At 36.4% G+C, this 21,641-nt stretch overlaps 1 protein-coding gene across 22 annotated transcripts in view; it reads right to left on the reverse strand.

Annotated features, from left to right (window-relative positions):
* Positions 1-21,641, reverse strand: part of LOC139115358 (regulating synaptic membrane exocytosis protein 2-like) — a 164,254-nt gene that overhangs the window by 90,521 nt on the left and 52,092 nt on the right. For 10 of the 22 annotated variants that reach the window (XR_011548108.1, XR_011548109.1, XM_070677408.1 and 7 more), the window contains exons 2-6: positions 20,374-20,587; positions 16,039-16,065; positions 10,026-11,874; positions 8,876-9,096; positions 6,201-6,420 (exon numbers count right to left, since the gene is read on the reverse strand). Coding sequence is in view for 19 of the 22 variants with exons in the window: in XM_070677408.1 (XP_070533509.1) it covers positions 6,201-6,420; positions 8,876-9,096; positions 10,026-11,874; positions 16,039-16,065; positions 20,374-20,587 (2,531 nt within the window). In the remaining 3 variants the exon portion in view is untranslated. Of the gene's footprint in view, positions 1-6,200; positions 6,421-8,875; positions 9,097-9,202; positions 9,274-10,025; positions 11,875-16,038; positions 16,066-20,373; positions 20,588-21,641 lie in introns of all 22 variants that reach the window. The other 12 variants (XM_070677418.1, XM_070677416.1, XM_070677415.1 and 9 more) reach the window with 3 other exon arrangements.

The raw sequence follows: 21,641 nt of genomic DNA on the forward strand, positions 1-21,641 counted from the left end.
TGATGTAAGATTTGAGAGTTGAAGGCTTGAGATGTCACATTTAAGGGGCATTATTCCTGTTTGCAATTTTATCTCTTCATAGTCCTCTCCCCGCCCACCGTCCCTCCGCCTAACCCCATCCTCCACATCAAAACACACAAATTAGATCAGCGTTGTGACGTCGGCACGCCCGCAGAAAACTGTGCCCCATAGACCCTATTGAAGAAATCTGCATCTGTCTCAGGGTGCCTATAATAGTCAAGTACACAGTATACCCCTTAAGATACTGTTGAGTTACACTGCAGCTTTGCATGGGTCCAGCATATTTCAGTCTTGCAGTGACATTCACCAGCTTTGATACCATACTCATTACAAACCATGAATACAACTCTCGGTGAAGGTCGTTATCAAATGTGACTAACAATCACAACTGATATGTGGATCACTGTGAACCAGTCGTCTACAGGTTAAGGCCGTTGTACCGGTAACGTATGTATGGTAACATATGCTTTATATTATTAATGGAATGATTAACATTTCGCAGCCATGCTTCAGAATAACGTGACAGCTTTATATCCAAGATTATTGTATGCTTGTGCGCACACAATTAAAGAGTGCATTAGTTTTCTATGAATGAGTAACATGTAACTTTTAAAAGATGTTTTTTATAATCATAAACAATCACTTAGGTTCATAATGTTTGCTAGCAGGAAGTTGAAAAAAAATATGATTAAAAATCGTCATATAAAAAAATAAAATTGGCGGAATATATCATTGAAAGATGGAAGCGTTTTGAAGACTCCAATAAAACAGTCAACGGCTTGAATGAAGGTTGTATTCTAATATTTTACAAAGACTGTTGAGAGCAATGGAATATTTAATGTGATACAAGCACAAACGGCAGGAATAATCTGAAACTATATGTCATAGACAGACTGCAACTTGAGTTCTATATACTGTAATGTTTGGGTATTCCAATTTTTTTGGCTCTGTCTATGAAACAGTTTCATTTCTTACTCCAAAAAATTACGTTTAACTGCTAAGTATTCAATTGCCAACAAAACTTGTGAATTCCTGCCTTAACTTGTTATTGCTGACAGTTCAATCGTGGAGAAAGGCTGAATATAAGACCTGGCTAGAATTCATACATAAATAAGAACTGATTTAAGTGACCCACTGCATTGTGTTGGCAAGGTTTACACTTTGAAGAAGATGAGAAATGGCTTTGTTTTTAATAAAATACAAAAATAATGACAAAGTTTTCAACAGTAACACACATTATACATGTAGCTCAATCACATTACGTTATGTTTTAAATTTGTTATCGTATTGATGTCTTAAATAGCATTTTGAGTACACACACTGACAAAACAGTTTTATTTACATTTAAACATAAAAAAATCTCCAGCGGAAATAAACGCAGTGACCCATTCCATAACTGCTGAGGCATTTCAAACGGATAAAACATATTCCAGTACGAAACGGATTAATATTTCATGTATACATTTTTTCCAAGTCATTTGGCTGCCACTCTTCAAGGCAAATGTGAATTTAAAATGTGCTGCCATCCAGAAGTACGATAAAAGTAAATGCACGCTGACCAATTTTTTTCCAGTTTTATTCTTGTTTCAAATATCAATCAACTGTGGGTTTTTTTTGGTCAGAGTGTAATGAGTACAAAATTACTAGCACAATATTCAGCATTTGAATTATCTGCAAAATTTATGATACACATATGAATCATTATCATTAAAATGTCTTCCACTGAAGTCCAGTATTTTCGTCAACCCTTTGAGTGCTACAGTTTTTCCCACCAAAATTTTAGTGCAACATTTTACAAAGTTTTATGAATTTCTCTGTACTTTTTTTAATATTTTGGACCAAATGGACATCACATTTCATATGCTACAGTTTTTTATCAAAATGTTGGCAAAAATCTGAAAAAAATGACTGGGGTATATTTTTTAAAGGCGAAAAAATTGACTATGGTATTCAAGTGAAAAAATGGTGGAAAATAATAAAATTGTTATGTCACCATGTCATTTATGTTTATAAAGTCAGTTACGCATGTTTTTGGATAATTTTTTCAGGAATTTGGCTGATAATATTAGGGAAAAGTGGGAATTTTGCAAATATTATAGGCAATTACAGATGACAATAAAATGTTCAAATAAATGAAGGCCATTCATCCGATTGTTAACATCAGTTTAAGGAAAAATATTTCTTTCTATGAAAACAAAATTGCAACAGACTAAGTTATTCCACTATTACAGTAAAAGCATCTTGTAAAAGGAGTTAAAAGTTATTCAGCTCTGGGTTGTACAAGCTTTAATAATTCAACAGATCTAAGAGATTCCCATTTGTATAGAAATTTATCTTCAGCAGAGAGTTTCAAGTTTCATTTCAAATAACTTTTTTTTGCATTATTCCTTTTGAAAATTTATAAGGATCGCACAACTTGATGTGTCGTCGCATTATTCGATTACTCAAATTTCTTCATGAGAAATAGTGCTGATTGTGACTGTATGTTTGCTACTAAATAAAGCATCACTTTTGCAACAGTGGCAACTGCCGACGAAAATTCAAATCAGTTTTGGCCTGTATTGCGTCTGTGTTTACTGCTGTCGGTCCATGCATGGTTAGAGCCCATATGACACACCATTTTCATTATTTTTGTGACAACATCAGTGGTCACAAAATACAAAGTCTGCAAAGATTTATCCAAATTTCCATAAACCTTGCAAATTATTTCGGACAAATATCTTCTTTGCCTATTAACCCTTTGAGTGCTGTAATTTTTTCAATCAAAATGCAAGTGCAACATTTGACAAATTTTCTGTGAATTTTTCTGTAATTTTTTGATAATTTTGGACCGAATAGATATCATTTTCCATAGACTTCAGTATTTGATCAAAATTTCGGAGAAAATCTGAAGGAAAAATTTGTCTGGATCTGAAAAAATTGTCAGGGTTATATTTTACAAAGGCGACAAAACTTGACGTTGGCACTCAGAGGGTTATAATGATATAATCATTGTGACATGTTGAATCACCATATAACTGTCAGTATTTCCCTTTGTTGAAGCTAAAACAAATATGCTGTGGTTCGGACAAATTAGGACAATGTAGGTTTTGATTGTTGTACCGGTTCACTAATTCCATTATTGCGATAAATTATATTTACATGTATTTTCACACTATCACTTTAAGAAGAGATTTTGTGGTTTGATTATTTCAGCATATTCCATTAAGTAAAAAACATACACAAAATATTTCAAATCAATACAAATGGTCAAAAATGTGACCATGATATGTACTAAAGTATGGTCTGCCCTAACTCCACTGTTTTCTATGAATATGTTCGGTCTCTAAATATGGAAATATGAAAACTTTGAGCAGAGAATAATGCTGCCAAGCAAAAAGCCACCTTAGCACACATTCTTTGCAGTAATACCTTCTCTGTGCCACTATCAGCTGTCTGTGACAATCGGAAAATCCATAACGAAGCGGTCTTAGCCAGGGTCCTGTTATTCCTAAAAATAGCATACGTTTAACAACAGCTGTCTATTGTGTATTTTGAAGGATCAACTAATTATGCCGAGGTGAAATATGGCGATGCATTAAAAGCAGCAATGTTCATAGTGCCTTGTCGGAAAGATCAATGAAACCTCCCTAGCCACAATGGAACGGACCGAGAGGTGACGGTGTCTTGTGCAAAATGTTGCAATTTTTTTTGTGTGCGATTGGCCAGGTGATACCTCATAGGGAAAATTTGTATTGAAGAGGAAATAATTCTATTTTCAGACCAAATACAATCTGTTTCACAACTAGATGGAAAGGTGTATCAGCTCTGTACAAAAGATGTATGGATTTTTTTTCAAAATCGCTTTCATCAGTGTCCTTGTACTGTACACGTATGACCTTGGAAGATCTACGCATGGCTTTGTGCACGTAGGCTAAAAAACCAGCTAAAAAGTAGCTATCATAACGTGTATTGTGTTGATCTTAAAGAATGGATATGCTGTTAATTCAGTTGTATATATTGTCTCTTTTTCACTCATCAAAAATTTAAGCGGTTCGAGGATCTGAGCTTTTGACAGTCACATATCACCTAATTTCAGCATCTGCTACTTAATTTTTGGGACAATTTATATGATTTTCAACTTGGACTCAACAGGCATGTTACTTGAGATAGGGTGTAAACACAAACTTTTTTCATACTCACATTCCCATTTCTCTTTTAAAGAAGGCAGCTAGCCACTTCAATGGTGGGTGGACATAGTTGAAAGAATATAAAGCTTAGGGCAATGTTTTCTTTAGCAAGAATCAAACAGCTACCAAATACACATACGTCATTATGAAATGAGCAATTTGCACCAAATGTATAGATACTCTACACATGTACACTTTGGATCTCACAAGGACAAAGAAATCAGAGATACATAGCGTTGATCGCAATTTCAGATTTGTTACTAAATATACAATGTAGCTGCACCTGCGCAACATAGGACAATGCTGCCTAAAATTCGGACAACTGTTGTTATTGCATGTGCGGCTGTTGCTGCAGCTTGTAGTCTGAGCCATAAATTCGTACAAATCAGTGTGACTTTTAGCAGTCATTGAAACACTAGCAGGTTTTTTTGTCGTTTATGCAGAAAATGGGGAAAAATGTTTATTTATGCATATTACTGAGAGAAAAATGACATCATTTGTGATCAGCACCATTAATACTGTGGTTTGATGTTTTCTAAATTTTTGCCATTACTATGGATGTTACATCATTAATTAGTATGGTTATATCTGTCTCAGTCATTGTTGTGTGGATAGATTTTAGATGACAACGACGATGATAATAAATGAAAATGTTTCATTTTTACACTGTCTAAAAGTGGCCAAGTCTGCTGTTTCTAATATGACAGTCTTTTCACTTTTGGTATTTGTACCTCTAGCCGGCCTATAAACCTATGTACCTTAATTCACACTATCATACCACTACAGCCTGAGTTATCACAACAGTCGGTAAAACCTTGGAAGCATACAGATCAAGAGGCAGAGTGAAGACAATCATTTTTACAGCTCCATTTAACCCTTTGAGTGCCAAAGTCAATTTTAGTTGCCTTTATAAAATGTTGCCTTTATAAAATTGTTTTTTACAAACTTTTGTCAAAATTTGGATAGAAAAGTGTAGACAATGAAATGTGATGCCCATTTGGTCTAAAATTATCAAAAAATTACAGAAAAATTCATAAAAATCGGTAAAATGCTGTACTAAAACTTTGAAAAATTACAGCACTCAAAGGGTTAATGGAAAAATCATCATTTTTCTAGAAAACATTGTTGTATAAACAGTGCACTTTCACTCATCTGCTAGAAATAACCCATGATAAGGAACATTTAGTATTTCAACCAACGATCTCATAACCAAATCTGAGTTCAACAATTATGCCTGGAATATCCAATGCATGCAAAATCTTGTAAAACTTATTTCTAGATAAAGTATGGGAGTTCCAAAGTACGCTTTTTGACAAATGGCAATTTAGAATGCCAAGCATACATGTATAATTTCTACGTATTATGACCGATCTTCAAAAAATGAAGTTTCTCCCTTGATCTCTTTGATTTCTCAGAACATTTATTTGAAAGTAATGGTAGAGGGATTTTACAGACCAGGGCAGATATTGGGGACAATTTTCCATCCTGCCGTTTTAATCGGTGATTGCAAACGTTATCAAAACTTGGATGGAATGACAGAACAAAGTTTAAACTAGTATGATGCAACCACATAATGGTCTGTCACAACATTTTCATAAGCAAGCTGCTGATTTGTCAAAAAAAACTTCAGTGTCAAATCGATCACTCGTTTTCTGCTTCGCCAAAACTATGTACATGTATAGCTATATATTCAGGATCTCCATCAGACATGGTCAATACAGTCAAAGTAACTTAAAATTCAAGGACTTTCCACACTTTTTTCAGCAACTTTGAAGAACTTTTTGAGGTAAAAAACATTTTCTATATATCACTGTTAAATTTTTTATTATTTTTACATGTAATTTTACACATCGTTTTTACAATACCATGACTAATCACTTCGTGATTTTCAAATATTGTGCATGGCTTGTCAATTTTCCAGGACTTTCAAGGATTCAGTTTCATTTTCACACTCTTTCCAGGGGTGTACAGACCCCAATGAAAACGACGTCTTAGTTTGGTAACTCTTACCTGCTCGGAGATGTCCAACTGTGTCCGCTATACTGCCTTTCTTGACTTTGGTGATGAAGGCTGATAGTTTGCCATGGTCTGTCATCTTGCCGCCGACCACCTTAAGTCCAAGTATTGCGCTTGAGTCTCGAGGTGGTGTCCCATCACGGCTAACTTTCTTCAGAATCATGTGACCAATCAGTCGGTTATTGTCAAGATCAGGTTGCCATGTGACCGGATGCTGTGAAATAAACAAACATTCAAAGATTTAGGACACATAATTTCTGTAATGACTTTATTTTGTGTCTTTGCTATTCTACTCTTGGGGCCCGTAAAATATTTCATGAAAGACATCAACAGTAGCACGCCATCAAACTGTTATATAACCAGAACATGTCAAGACTAAATAATTGAATGTATTCATGCGGTTCTATTTGTTGACAGGGAATTTCTTCGCCTCACTGTATACAGCTACATTTGACCTTTCACCTGGAACTGACCTTAGACATCAGAAGAGTGATAAATGTGTCATCGATTTCATTGCTGTTGCGTCCAATCAAAATGGATGTTAGGTCAAATTGAAAACATGACACTGGAAAATATATCTTGATTTTTAAGTTTGTGACCTATTTTCACTGCAAAATTATGCCACTTAGCTGTCACGGTTCCCGGATGTTAATGAAGTAAATTAGATCGGATAATCGAATGTGCTAAGTGTGAATTATCTTCCGCAGAAAAAAGTCATAAAACTCTCAGATGACTCCAGAAAGTACAAGTGAATTGATATTGATAGATGGTAGAGTGGTATGCTGCATACAAATATGGGACGTTGCATCTAATTCAGCAGCACACAGCCAATTGGTTGATGACAACACTGATGGATCAGACAAACCAATCAGAATTATCCTAACTAAACAACACATCAATGAGGACCAAGTTGTTCAGATAGCATGTTTCAAAATCGACTTGTAATAAGTTGTGATATGAAGATATAAAAACATACCTATACCTGAGCATTTACATGTACCGAAGAAGAGACAGGTTTCTATCAAGGTATGATTGGAAAACGAAAAAGTTGCCAAAAATGATCTAATACCATATTGCACAGTCAGGCTAAAGCTTCTTGTCAAAATGTATATAGCCTCAGCATTTTTTTGTTGTAAGCCTAGACTTCTTTTATGAAATGTTCATCAGACTACATCATTCCGAATCATAATCCTACCACACATTTTTTTATTCATTTATTGTGTAAGATACCCTAAGACATGCACACAGGCACCATGAGAAAGATGTTATCCACCAATATAAACGTAAACCATATACTCCAAAGGGATGGTAAAATTGTTCTTGTGGTATGACAGTGCATGCTGCAGCTGCTCGCCGTGTAAAATGTTGACCGACTGATAATGTTTCTGCTTGTAAGTTTGAAACTTTCATGAAACATTAACTTTTGCAAAATATTTGAATTGTCATCTGTTGATGATGAAAACCTTAAAGACTGTAAATCTAAAGTGATAATTTTGCCACAAAAAATACACGGCACACACACTGGAGTGACCAAAGTTGACCTAGCAATCACATATACGTCACATATCATAAGACATCATGATAGGCACTGAATCGTGAAACGTAAACTGTCTGTCATCCTGGATATCAAAATTTTTTCCTCATTTGAACTTAGTATTTCCCTTCCCTCAGTAGTACTGCAAATATTACAGCTCAACACTTGTGTGCAGCTTGTATGCAGTATACACACGATGGCATAACATGATGTGTGGCCATTTGTCATAATCTCATGACAATCCTGCTACTGCATATTAAGGGTGACGTCCACCAACCAACATCAACAAAGATGGCTGCCATTGATATGTGCATCTGCTCTTTGAAGAACTGTGACGGCAAATACATGTATGCTGACATGATAATATTGCACAAATAAGTAAAACTGACATGAAGAAGGTGGAACCTTACGATCACAACAAAAAATTTTTAAATGGCATGCTCAGAACATGACATGGTACACTTATAGGGAGTTAGAGAGTTATTTCACACCAGTCAGAGATTTTGCATCCACAAAATCTACATATTTTGAAGAAATGATACACCTCAGTATTCCCACAGTGATAGCAAAATGCTATGGAAAACTACCGTGGTTGCGATAATAAAGATAGGGAAGCAGCAATAGAGGAAAAGCTCATTGATATCAAATTGAATGGGGAAGTTTTGAAAAATAAAAGTTGCCTAAAATTTTCAAAAAGTCAAAGAAAGTAAATAAAAGATGAAATATAAAATAAGTGACTGCCCCTCTACCAGGAAAGAGTTGGTATATGTAAAATTTGTTGGTAATAAATACAAGGAACTCTGCCATATCAATTTTTGAAAGTCCTTTGCGGAAAATTTCTTGAATGGCTACCTATCTGATTCTGAATGGAAATAAATTTGACTTAGACATTCAGTGTAAAACCATTAAAAACTGAGGAAAATCTAAACACAAATTCAAAGGAACTGACAAAGTCTATGTGGAGGGGAAGAGAGTGAAACTGATCAATAGGAGGTGGGGGAAGGGTAAATTGAAATATGCCAAGGGGGGAAGTTTGTTTGATTTGCAGTGTCAGAAATGGAGGCGGCGGAACTACACACTATGTGAGAGGGGTGAGAGGATTGAGGCAGAGAGCAAGAATAAACTAGGAGCTGACCTTGGATAGGTTATGTTCTTCATATAAAGTGGTGCTACTGCTAGTGTCCACCCCAGAATCTTTTATTTGTGGCTCAGACCATTCTAGGTCCTCGTCCATTGAGCGACCCTCACCACGCCCAAAGCGGACAATTTTCTTTTTGGCAGCCGTCATTTCACTTTCTGAATGATGGCCACTTTGCATAGCAGCTTTTCTCTTGCCATCATAACTCTCTAGCTCGCCTATATGATGAAAGAAAAACAAACAAAAAACAAACGAAAACAAAAAAAAACAAAAAGAAAAATAAATAAGTACAGACAATTAATAAGAATTCGTAAGGGGGCTCACCGAAGAATAAAGCTTTGGTTGTGATGGCATTTCATCTGAATGCCAACGATCGTCCCATGATTCTACCTCACCTACAGCATGAAAAATAAAAAGAACATGTCAATTTTATTCAGCAGAAATCATCCAATCAAATGCCTTGTAAGAGTGAACAAACCGGCCATTGAGAATTCTTCGAGGCATTGATTGGTTGATGAATTGGCGTTTGTGTTTAATGTTTCATTTCACATGTTGTGAGAAGTATCTCAAAGCAAATGAAATGTGTCCTTTGATTGTCAGTTGATTGACAGTACTGTTAAGGTAGAATATGCGCCTCAATATTTTACGATTCTTTTCTGATCTACCAACTGGGGGCTCATTTTAAAGCTCTAGGAGAAAGAAACTTCTTCTAAGATTTTTGAAAATCAAAATTTTATTTTTTTCCCACGGTTAACAAAGCAATGGTGGCCCATTTGAATTTTACCTAATTTTGGGTAATTTGTTTCTCTAGTTCAAAACTTTGCAGGGTGACCCTAGATTTTATTGTTGATTTGGTAAAAGAATGGTTGAAAGTTTCATTGAGGAAGATTTGAGCAGAATTTTATTAAAGTCTTTCACTTTCGAGGCGAATACTACCGGTACATGTACCTTAATTAGATATCAAAAATTTTACATATTACATGCAAAATCAGTATGATTTTTTCCAACGTTAACTAATAAATGTGATTTATTAAATCAAATTTTCTATGTTGCAAAGTGTTATAAAATTTCAGTAAACACACAACACAAATTTCATTTTTTCCAACGACTGATAATTGCATTTTTCAAGAGGAAAAGGCCACTGTACCTTTTTCACTGACGCTCTCACTCTCGATTTCCACATCTTCACAGCTGGTGCACTCCGGAGTTGATCGGATTTCCTCTTCTGAGCTGCTCAGAGAAAACTGCCTGGCTTTCCGTGAACCCTTCTTGTGTTTATGTGGTTTTGGAGGTGGGGGTCGAACACATTCTGACTGATCAGAGCTCAAAGAGTCATTCCTGATCATCATAACGTCCGCTTTCCTTGACGTGTCTCTCCGCGACTTTCTCATTGCCGCTGAACTAGGATCTAAATGCTGTCTGTATGGGGAAATTTCGAGAGTCCGGCTCTCTAGTTCCCGTTGTCGTGTTGGGCTACGTTTCTTATTATCCACCTCCTCTATGGTAATACTATGCCTAGGAGCTGGTCGGGGGCTTTGACCTTGTGTCGGGTCGAAGTCTCTGCCAGCTCGTCCCATTTGTGAGTGTTCGGAATGTTTAGAGTAATCTAAATCATGAGGTCTGTTGTGTCGTTCTCGGTCCGCACTAGAAGGCCTTGGAATGTCATTTGCACGTTGTCGTTCTCGTTCAGCTTCCCGTTTACGCTCTAACTCTAATTGCCGCTTGTGTTCAATATCCACCTGTCTCTGATGTTCTAGCTGTCTCTGGCGTTCAATTTCTAGATTTCTTTGAATCTCAAGTTCTCTTTGTCTTTCCAAGTCACGTTGTCGCTCAAGCTCACGTTGACGCTGGAGCTCAAGTTCACGCTGGCGTTCATTTTCTTTACGTTCAAGCTCTCGTTGCCTTTCAATTTCCTGCTGCCGTTCTACTTCCAAAAGTCGCTGTTGTTCTAGTTCATTTTGTCTCTGGCGTTCATGCTCACGCTCCAATTGTCTCTGATGTTCAAGCTCACGTTGCCGCTCTCTTTCAATTTGTCGTTCCATTTCCAATTCCTTTTCGCGTTGCCTTTGTTCCCGTTCCCTTTGCTCTCGCTCATGTTGCATCCGCGCTGACCTCTCTCGCCCACCTCTGCTGTATTCACTATCCGTTCTCGACGCTACACTATCATTGCTCAAGCGACGCTCAGCCAGATATCTAGAGTTGGGCGACTGAAGGTCACTGTGAGCTGATGGCGGTCTCTCCGGTGGCAGGCCATCATTGTGCCTTCTCTTGTCTGATTCAGCCGAGTGCCTATCATAACGTCTTGACGGGTCTGCATAGCCACGTTCTCTATGATCTGCATAAGCATCTGCATAGCCTCGCTCGGGATCAGAAAACCGGTCACGCTCATATCTATGTCTATCCCTATCAGGGGTGTACGATCTACCTCGCTCGGGTGGAAACCTGTCTCTTTCACTGTGCCGACCCCTATCATCAGGGTATCTGTACCTGTCGCGACTATGCTCGCGGTCTCGCGCACTGACCGGGTATTGCCTTTCTGAATGATCAGAATAATAATGCACATCGTCAGGATGTCTGGAAGATGATCGGGGATGACCACGAGTCCTCTCGTCGTATTCCCTATGTGTGCGTACATCGCCGTGCGAACCTCTCCAATGTTCATGTCTAGGGTCGCCGCGAATATCGCGGGGATCTCTTGAATCAGGTGTCCTTTCTCTACGAGTTTCATCTTTGCTCATAGAGTACTGACGTTTGAGTTCACGTCCTCTAGGACCTTGAGTGGGAGCACCTTTAGGTATGTTTTCTTTGTCACTGCCCCTTGACCCCTCGTTCGTTTTCTGTTCAGAGTCCTTAGTACTGACGAGAGAAGCCGTTTCACTTCCGGATGGTGATTCCATGTCGTGTTTTCCCTGTTTGGGCTTGTCCGTGTGAAACCACTGTCCACTCCTGGTAAGGATTTCTTGTTTTTTCCTACAGATATTGCATACCCAGAGAACCTGCAAATGCAGAAAAGAGGCCAAGTACAATTAAGAAAAAGCTGTTACATCGAGAATCCTCAGCTTGTTGTGGGCACTCAGAATGAGTGATTTCATATCCTTCAACATAACACCTTGGATATCCGAATTACAATATCTTGCGAACCATTTTTCAGAAGTTGACACTGAACCAGACTTACCTCCATATGACTCTAAAGTACTGGTGAGCATTGGTTTATTAAAAAATCTAAAAACAATACCTTTTATGCAAGAAGAATGATATTAAACTTTGATAAGGTATTTCTTGGTTTTATGTAGTCAGTGTACATGTATACATGTAGTTCACTTTTTACGGTAAAATAATATTATATCCATAGAAAGGGAAAGGTGATGAAGTGGGTTGCAATTCACATCTTGGAATGACATGCTCTGAGTGGCTGAGGAGTTTCACTTGCTTGGCAGTTTTGTCGAAATCAACCAGTGACAAGCCTACAAACTACGTGTTCCTGAGCTGTGCAAAAAATGCTTAGAATGCCAGATGCCTTCTTGTGACAGACAAACTTAACAACTTTACCGTGTTCTGATCGCAGTGTACAATGCTTTTGAGGAGCCATCTGAAGTCACTTATGCCCGGTACCAGAAATGTTTACTTAGTACAAATGGCAAATCTGAGCTAAGTGAAAATCTCAACTCGTCAAATATTCATAAACTGCTAAGAATTTCACCTCAAGTCAAAATTATCCTTTGTTGCTCTTGATTAATTTACCATTACAAGCATATAACTGTTTTCTCTTGGATTTGCAATTAATTACGTCTAAGCAGCTGTTGTTCCAACTAAATCAGCACACAAGAAAGTTATTAAATTGACAATTTACTGTGAAAACACAATTGACAGAAAGATAAACATCAATGCCTGGGGCGTAAATATATGTGCAACTCATAACTTGCATTCTTCCACACCGACTCAGACCTTTATTCAAGGAAAACGTGAACCATTTCCTTTTAAAACAATACTAAAGAACATTTGAGATCACAAGGCAAAGTTCTGAATCTGAAAAAAATTTGAAATTTGTTTCTTCACAATTCATCTCCATGGTATTTTATACATTACCATTGATAGTTTAAGAATAGAATCCCTACCAGTATACTTAGTTTTATTTTTGCATTTTCAAAAATGAATATAACTGAGCTGTAGTATTGCAAAATAGCCAAGTTTTTGAGAATTCTGATCCTTTGCGACAATGAGGCACCAAAATCTGTATGATTTTGATGGACAAATAAAATAGAATTGGCAATAAAATATTGGCAATGTTTACAGCTGTGTTTTGCCATGCCAAAGGTATAGCTGTGGACAGCACAAGTGACTGCAGTCTGGGGATAAAGGAAACTTACATTTTTGAAATACTGGGTATAATAAACAAAATTATTACAATTTCTTGGAAAAACAGCAATTATAATAAAAGTTCTAAGAGTATCAAAGGTGCAAAGGCTTGACTTTCAAATAGGGATAAAAATGGCTTTTTCAGGAGTAAAAAATCCAATGAGCACTGCTTTCTTGGTCCAGGATTACATTCCCAGTCTATGATAGGACAGTGATAAGCAACTCTTTCAATATCCTGTATTATTCAATGTAGACATCTGTAGCTCTATATCAGAATATAGCACTTAATTGGACACAGGTAAAGTTATTCCAAGTCTGCACTACCTGGTCTGGAAACTAAGAATATATGCAGAGATACATAAATCTGTATAATTTTCATGAAAGGAGTGAAATGGAGGTTGTCATACATTGTCATTGCACAAAAACAACTTGACACACAAAAGTATACATGTACCGGTATTGTAGGACTTTTGAAACGACAGACTGGAACAGTTACAAATGTTATGATGGCCATGAAAACTTTTCTGATTATTTTTCTCCTTAATGTTCTAGAAGCAACATTGTTGAAGAAACCCACTTACGAAAGGACACCAGATGAACCATGTAGGCAAGGGTCTCAAAGACTTAATGGCAAGTACCGGTAAACGACTGATATGAGCAAAAATATTTTCGTTTCCCAAACGATGGATTTGTAAACATGTACATATAGTACGTGCAAGGAAAATGTATACCGGAAAATTTGCATATGAATCAGAAAACATATTTCTCCAGATAAGAAATATACATCTTTAAATAGGCATTCATCTTTTATCCAATTTCAAAAACACTTTTTCATGGTTTTCCAGTGTTTTGATCCTTTCATATATACTTTTTATATTAGAGGTTAAAACCAGTTATTGCATTAATTCAGAATTGTGCATGCCTCCATGGCTGGCCAGGAGCTGGCGCAGTACACGAATGCGGATGCGTTTACAGTTCTAGTTAGCCTGCCGCGGATGATGACGTGAATAGGTGTTTTCCCATCTCGTCTCAATTCCGGCACACAAGCCCAACTGACGTCACTCTTTGTCAATCTTGTTAATGCATCAATGGGGACTACCTATTAATACTGCAAATGTTTACCCCACTATTTGCATTTCGCTCAACAGTGTAGATGAGGAAAACGGACGCTGCAGGCCAACAAAGCGGTAAACTTCTTTGCCTACTTGTCAAAAATATTTGTAGTGTGTTCTGCTACTGATAATGAAAGTGTCCAGACCATAACAAGATTGAGTGATTCTACATCTACGAGTACATGTAGGCTACGATAAACCTAGCGTAGTACTTGTTTGCATACATTTTGACATTTCTATAAATATACACATGAAAGAGGCACACCCAGCTACAGGCATCGCATGACGTAGAAAATGCTCCCCATGTATAGTTTCTTACCTATCCCCTCGTGACACAGCCAGCAAAAGCATGTACTGAAACCGCCACCAAGGCTTTCACCTCCTACTGTACTTTTTGAAAGAAATGTACGAGGGAGGGGGCAAAGCCTTTCAAGATGTTGACATATTTTTCCAGAATAATACTTTGATGTCAATATTTTCATCAAATGACATGAAAACAGCAAAAGTTTTCTTTTCAGTAACTTCATTCATACTGTTGATCTAAGAATTCACTGAAGAAGGCACTTTCTCTTTAGAAAAGGTTGACAATGAGCTAAATCTCAGTTTGTTGTTCACAATTACAAATTAGGAAACTTAGCAGAAAAAACCATATATCATAGAAGAGAATTTCAGAATTAAAACTATCTTGAGCTGTACATTCACACTTCTAAAATGTTATTAGGGAAAGTAAAACCTATGTTTTCCTGACAACTGTTACACTGAAGGCATCAATGAAAATCAAACATGTTATAGAATCTTTCATTAAAAACCGACAACAAACAAATTAGCTACTTTACATGATTAATTTTCCTACATTTTGAGTATCCTGGGAGTTTGGTAGTGAATAGTTGTTGGTTCTAGCTATATGTATACCGGAAGATACATAACACATAATTTTCACCTGTCTACATGTGAATTGTCACTGTAATTTCAAATAATGATATGATGATGATATGATTATGATATTTTATCAATTTGATGTAAACTTCTAATAAGAAAATTAATGTGATTGTTAATATTTTTGATGATTGATGATGTACGCTAACTGATATTAACTTTTTTAGTTTTTTCTGCTAGACATATCCTTCAAAACTTGGATGCCTAAATATAAAATAGGTGACAGTTGTTTACAAGTTACTTCACCAGCACAGCCAGAAAAGTACCAATAAAACAAATCTGATTTAATTACTTCTATCCAACTTGTAAAAATCAGTTTTCGTTATCAATGACATAAAAAAATATCCAACTATAAGACGACGAGGATGGGTACACAACATAGATACATGCAAACTGAATTTTATTTTCCCAAAACACAGTCCAAAAATGATCAATTTTAAGTGGTACACTCTCCTTTGATATTGATTTCTAAAAAACACAGAAATAATATCATCAAACACCCAAAAATATCACAACAGTACAATACCAAAATGAAAAAAAATACACCTCAATGAAAAGTTCACAGGTCAAGGGTCGAAGAGGTCATGTCATGATACAAGTTTCCGTAAGCACTACGCTTCACAGGAAAACAGGGAAACATGGCAAAAAAATAACTGCAATGGCCTATACTTAGTCTTGTGTCTACAAAAAAGGCTTCTAATACACAGGGAAAATGCATGCCAACCAGAGTTTTTGGGAAGAGAAATTCATAAATACCTGTGGGAGGCCACCTTGCTTGTCCGACTGCAGGAAAACATAAGATATGGGGATAGAGGTTTCATTAGTATGCTAAAGACATCTACATGTATTTATTTATCGCATTTTCTACAGCTGCAAATTACGTGGTTTGATATACCGGTACACTGTCTGTTGCTCTGTATTGGTAGGTACCATTGGTGACACATTATACATACAACAAATTCTGTAACTTTTGGATGCAATTAGCCAGCAACAGACAGTTGTAAAACACAGGAATTTGGATATCTTGAAATGTAGTTTAATGCACCCTTTCACGCAAATTGTACGATTGACTTTACTGATTCAAAACAGACTGCGTGATTACAAATTGTCCAGATCATAGACACCTGTCACCGCACAAGTTTATTAAAAAAGAACGTGATGTAGCTGTAACTTACTAAATTAGCATTGTGTATTTGACATTGGTTGCCGCTGATAGAAATTCTGACACATTGTGTATTTTTACATTTATCAATGCAACTTGTGGTTGGATTCCATGACATGTAAACTTGTACATTTGTATACTTCAATCATAACATCAGTGGTGGTGAAGAACCAATTTTGCTATCTATGTGAGAATAATTTCTGCGAGTGTCGTCAAATATTTGAGACAAGTGTTTGTTAATTCTTGCATATTATATAAATTATGGACCTGAAACATTTTGACAAAAGCACTGCAGAGAACTTCTTTTCCTGCAGCCGAAGCAGGTTTCCACTGTAGAAACTGGTTTAGTTTTTAGCAAGATGGGTTATTGCACCCTAATGCCATCCAACCCTGGACAACAATATACCTCATACAAATTTGAAAAAAATCTAATCACTTAATTACCTGTGTACAATATTTGTCCTCTGATAATGTCTTTGTTCAACATTCCAAGTCATCAGATAAAATAAAAGTATTACACATACTACATACACAATTACTTCATCAATACCATATTGCACATTGGCCTATCAAGAGTTACCAGTAATTGTGAAAGAATCTCCAGTGGCTAGCAAATTAGACTGATCAGTGCTTATTGGCTAATGGGGAGTAGCAATTTTGTTTTAATGGCCAATCAGGGATTATGTTTCAATGATACTATGAGGAGTCTACTACAACTCTCATGACCCAAACTTCTCATTAATCTCATTCGTTGCATGGTTTCAGACCGTCAGCTCAACCTGTTCCACTGATAAATTTTCCCTTTGGGTAAAAATAAAATAAAATGCGATAAAGAAGTACACATCATAAAAGGTCACTGAAGGTGAGGTTATTAAGTGATTCAGATGGTGCGGTCTGCAAAAATGCATTCTGAATGGTGTTTCTTGAATAATATACAGGTGCTTTTCCTTCACAATTACACCTTAATAAATTTGAAAAATAACTTTCCGGAAGGCGAAGATGAATGAAAGGGAATTTTACAGGCGTCAAAAATAATTCATCGACGTTTAATCTCAAAAGCAAAGCCGATCTGTCATTTCCCATGTGACTCCTGTCTGGCTATTTGTCACTGAACTGACTGAGACAAAAAATTCAGGTCAGAAAGAAATTCAAAGACATCCATCCTATCACATCTGTCCCTTTCAGTTGCAGAACTCCAGAGGGAGGCAGGTCGATTACTGGCACAGCTGATCTTCCAAGTTTGCTGTGGCTATGGTTCTGCACTATCGGTCTCATATTTTATTAATTGAATTTATCGAGAAATTTATCACAGGCAAGTGAATGGCTCCGAGAACGGTTAAACAATAGCCCGGTTGATACTGTCTTTGTGCAGGGGCCCCCTGCAAGGAAATCTTCCCGGTGCATGTTGAGAAATGATGCCTCTCCGATGTTGCCGTTTAATTTCACTGGAAGGATCCTGGTGAGATTTTGACACCTTGATTACCATGGAACATGACTGCAGTTTTTCTGATGTGACTCAGTGAATAATTACACACCTCCTGGTTACAAAGTGACTTTGAATTAAAATTACACCCCGAGTACAATCATATTATATCTCGTGTTTTCTAGATAAAATGCATACCTGTATAATTATGAATTCATATTCATGTGCAACTGTAAAGTAGATTGCAGCTTTTGAAACATTTGTATTTTTAAAACAGCCTTAATTGTGTGTGTACATTATTTAACAAGTGATGCGGGTACAATGTGACCAGACCAATCTGCAAGATATGTAAATGCTAACATTTTAATTACATGCAAGAAAACAATGTTGTATACAAAAAATACTTTCTTTGTGGCCTTACATGTAACACTGGCTGTGAATATTGGAGGCTGTAATGATTGACAAAACAACTTCCTTGTACTGAAACTGTTAAGTCAAGCTCTTACAAAAGTGTACTGCCACAAATTAAACAGCCAATTAAATTTTACCGTTTGAGCACCTAAGTAGTGGCAGTTGATCCTGCAACTCGCCTTGCATAATGGAGCAGTCATATTCCCTAACCAACCTATAACCTTTCTATCTGCATTTCTCTTTACCTTTGCTGGGGAATGCACTGATGACAGTTTGCCGTTAAAATCTGAATTTATAAACTGACGACCAGTGAAAGCTGTCTTTAATGTAGGAACAAAAAGCTGTCGCACAGAAATTTCAACAAATTCTGAAACTGGAAAACTTAAACTTTTGTTCAAATTCTCCTTAAGGAAAATTCAAACCATTTCCTTTCAAAACAAAGAATAAAGATCTTGGATCACAATGCAAAATTTGGTACTAGAAAAAATAAATTACCCAATGTTTACTAACACTATTAAAATTCAAAATGGCCGCCACCCGTTTGTTATGGGTAAAATTAAAATTTTGATTTTCAAAATGATATTGAAGCAGGTACTAGATGAAAACTTTATTTACTCTGTGAGTTTCATAATGAAATCCAACAAGCGGCAGACAAAAAAGTATTGTAAGGTTTCAGAGTCTGAATATCTGTCCTCGGGGCGCATTCTACCTTAAAAATGAATTTATTGTAGAAAACAATCCGCCTCTTATTGGTGACAGTCACATGTACCATGACTTGTTATTTAACTTCTCTTAATAAATCTAACAGTCCAACTTTGTGACACTACATGGCACAACCAGATCACACAAAAGTGGCTGATCACATATTCGATTATAGAAGAATAAGTCTTGTAGTAAAGGTTTTTTGCATACCCCGGTATACTGTAGACAGCCAAGTTTTTGTTACATTCGGTCTTGTATGACCATGAAGATAAAATACTGAACTTGGAGGGTGTCATCTAAGTATTACAATCCAAAAGTACATGAAAATATGTGCAATGACCACAGTATTCTTTATCAGGAATTGTGTAAAAATTTTGACAATTTGTCTTTTATTTGCAATGATTTTAGTTGCATTTCCATGGCTAGCAAACTTTCACTGATTTCAAAGATTTATCGATAATCTCACCTTTTAAAACAAAGCTTTTTCGAAGAAGTTTAAGAACAATTTTTTTCTAATATTTTGTTTTTTTGACCAAAAAGTAAGTTTATAAGCTTTCTGAACAGCATATTTGCTGAAACTTTTTGAAAGGTAAAACTCTCAGGACTGTTTGGAACATATTGAAGTAAATGAGTGAATTCTTACAAAATATTTGGAAAGCTAGCAGTCTGATGAAATGTGAAACACATAATTTGAGACACTGTCTTTCAAAAAACAATAAATACCAGTATAACATGTTTTAACCATCCTGTTACATAGCATTATTGCTACATCATTGTTGTCGGCCCCTAAAATGCATAAGTGTTTTCTTATTTTTTCTCACAGTATCTTACAAAACTGATGCAGTAACACAACTTCTGATTTATGTTTTTCAGATCATGAGATGAAATTATCAGACACAGAAACACAACAAATGTGTTCACATACTGCAGCAATCCCAACATGGAGCGAGACAATGACATGACATGTACGATGCAACTTTTCAGTGAAATAACTGTCTTTGCTTAGTCGTGCACACTGTTTTAACTTTTTAATTTATTTCCTTGAGAATACCACAAAGAGATGATGTAGCAGATATAGCTCAATGTGTGTGAAACGAGAAACCTTTTCTTTTTTCGGCCTATTTGCTATCTGAGTTCAATTGCAATGCATGCATCGGCAGCTCCCTGTGCAGTCAAATTAGGTCACACAATGACCCCTGAAGCACTTGACATTGAAATAATCGGAAGTTCAATCACACGGTATGTATAAGCATGTAACTGCTTTCAAAAGCACTCTCATGTGTATGTATGTCACTTCTTGCAAATAGACTGATAGAATTTGAAATGACAGACGGCCGCGGACATTTTGGCAAATACACACATCTCGAGACTAAAAAAATTCAGGAATACCAACCTTATTTGAACGGAGCGTCACTTTGCCACCGCATCTTGCACAAGATTTTAATTGACAGTAGTTGCAGGAGTGTCCCACCCCATCTGCAAATTTGGTTTTGTGACAAATTTGGCAAACCGCACCGTTGGCATGGCTACCGCTGCTTCGGGTCTTGGTTTCATCATCGAGTTGTTTCACAGACTTTTGATAGTTGTCCAGGTCATCCTTAAGTTGTCTGCAGAAAATATGTGGAGGAAAAATGAAAAATTGCAGAGAAATATTTGATGAATCTCCCTTGTGACAAAAGGAAATTAATCAGGCAGTCAAAACATTTAAAATTGACAATTTAAGTCTGTCATAGTGTAGATTTTTAGATTCATGATTGAAAAAAATTCAAACCACGCAAAGGAAGGAAAAGCAGGTGTTTTATGAATTAGAAACACACATAGTCTGTAATAATAGAACCATATAATTACCATCTTGTCTGCATCAAATTAAATGTGGAATGCTCAATAACATATGTGATAGCAAACAGAATCATAAAATGTCTTTGTCAATGATTTCACGGGCAAACACACACATTACCGTATTTGTAGCTGGAAATTTGCATTTATTTGACTTTTCAAGGTCATACAAGCTGAATACTGTATATCTCAACATGTTTTGGGAGTAAAATATGAAACAGTTGTTGACATTAAAATCAAAAATAACTGAAAAGAACTGGGAAGCAGATAGAAAAGCTTATCAACATATGCATCATCACACACACACATGGAAGCATTTTTGGCACACACATTAATACTCCAGTCTAAATTACATCATATCGCTCTATTATTTATGAAAATTCATCATGTTTATTATCGAATGTTTACACAGTAAAAGTGATTTGTATCTGTTCACAGAGGCGGCTTATCAGTGAAACTTAAAAATTACAGAAATTAAGTATTGTGGATAGCTTCCAAAAATATCATCACCAACTATCACCTAGGCTGTTCAATGACAAAATATCTACAGAATGGTACAGAAAATACCTTCATAGCATCATCAGCTAATAATTGAACTTTTTACTTGCAATTTTTGGATCACCAATACAACAGAACATACCGGTAGTTGAAGGTATATCAATATGTTTAACGTATATCAGTCAGGTTCCACACAAACAGGTTTAGAAATACTTTTGTGACCTAAGCAGTGAGGATTCTAAACCAATTTTCTGACAGGTGAAAATCTCATCAATGGCTACTGTCATGATTGTTTTAAATTGTAATGTTGTTGATCGATAAGTGCTG

Source organism: Ptychodera flava, chromosome 17 (assembly GCF_041260155.1).
Source record: "Ptychodera flava strain L36383 chromosome 17, AS_Pfla_20210202, whole genome shotgun sequence".
Taxonomy (NCBI): domain Eukaryota; kingdom Metazoa; phylum Hemichordata; class Enteropneusta; family Ptychoderidae; genus Ptychodera; species Ptychodera flava.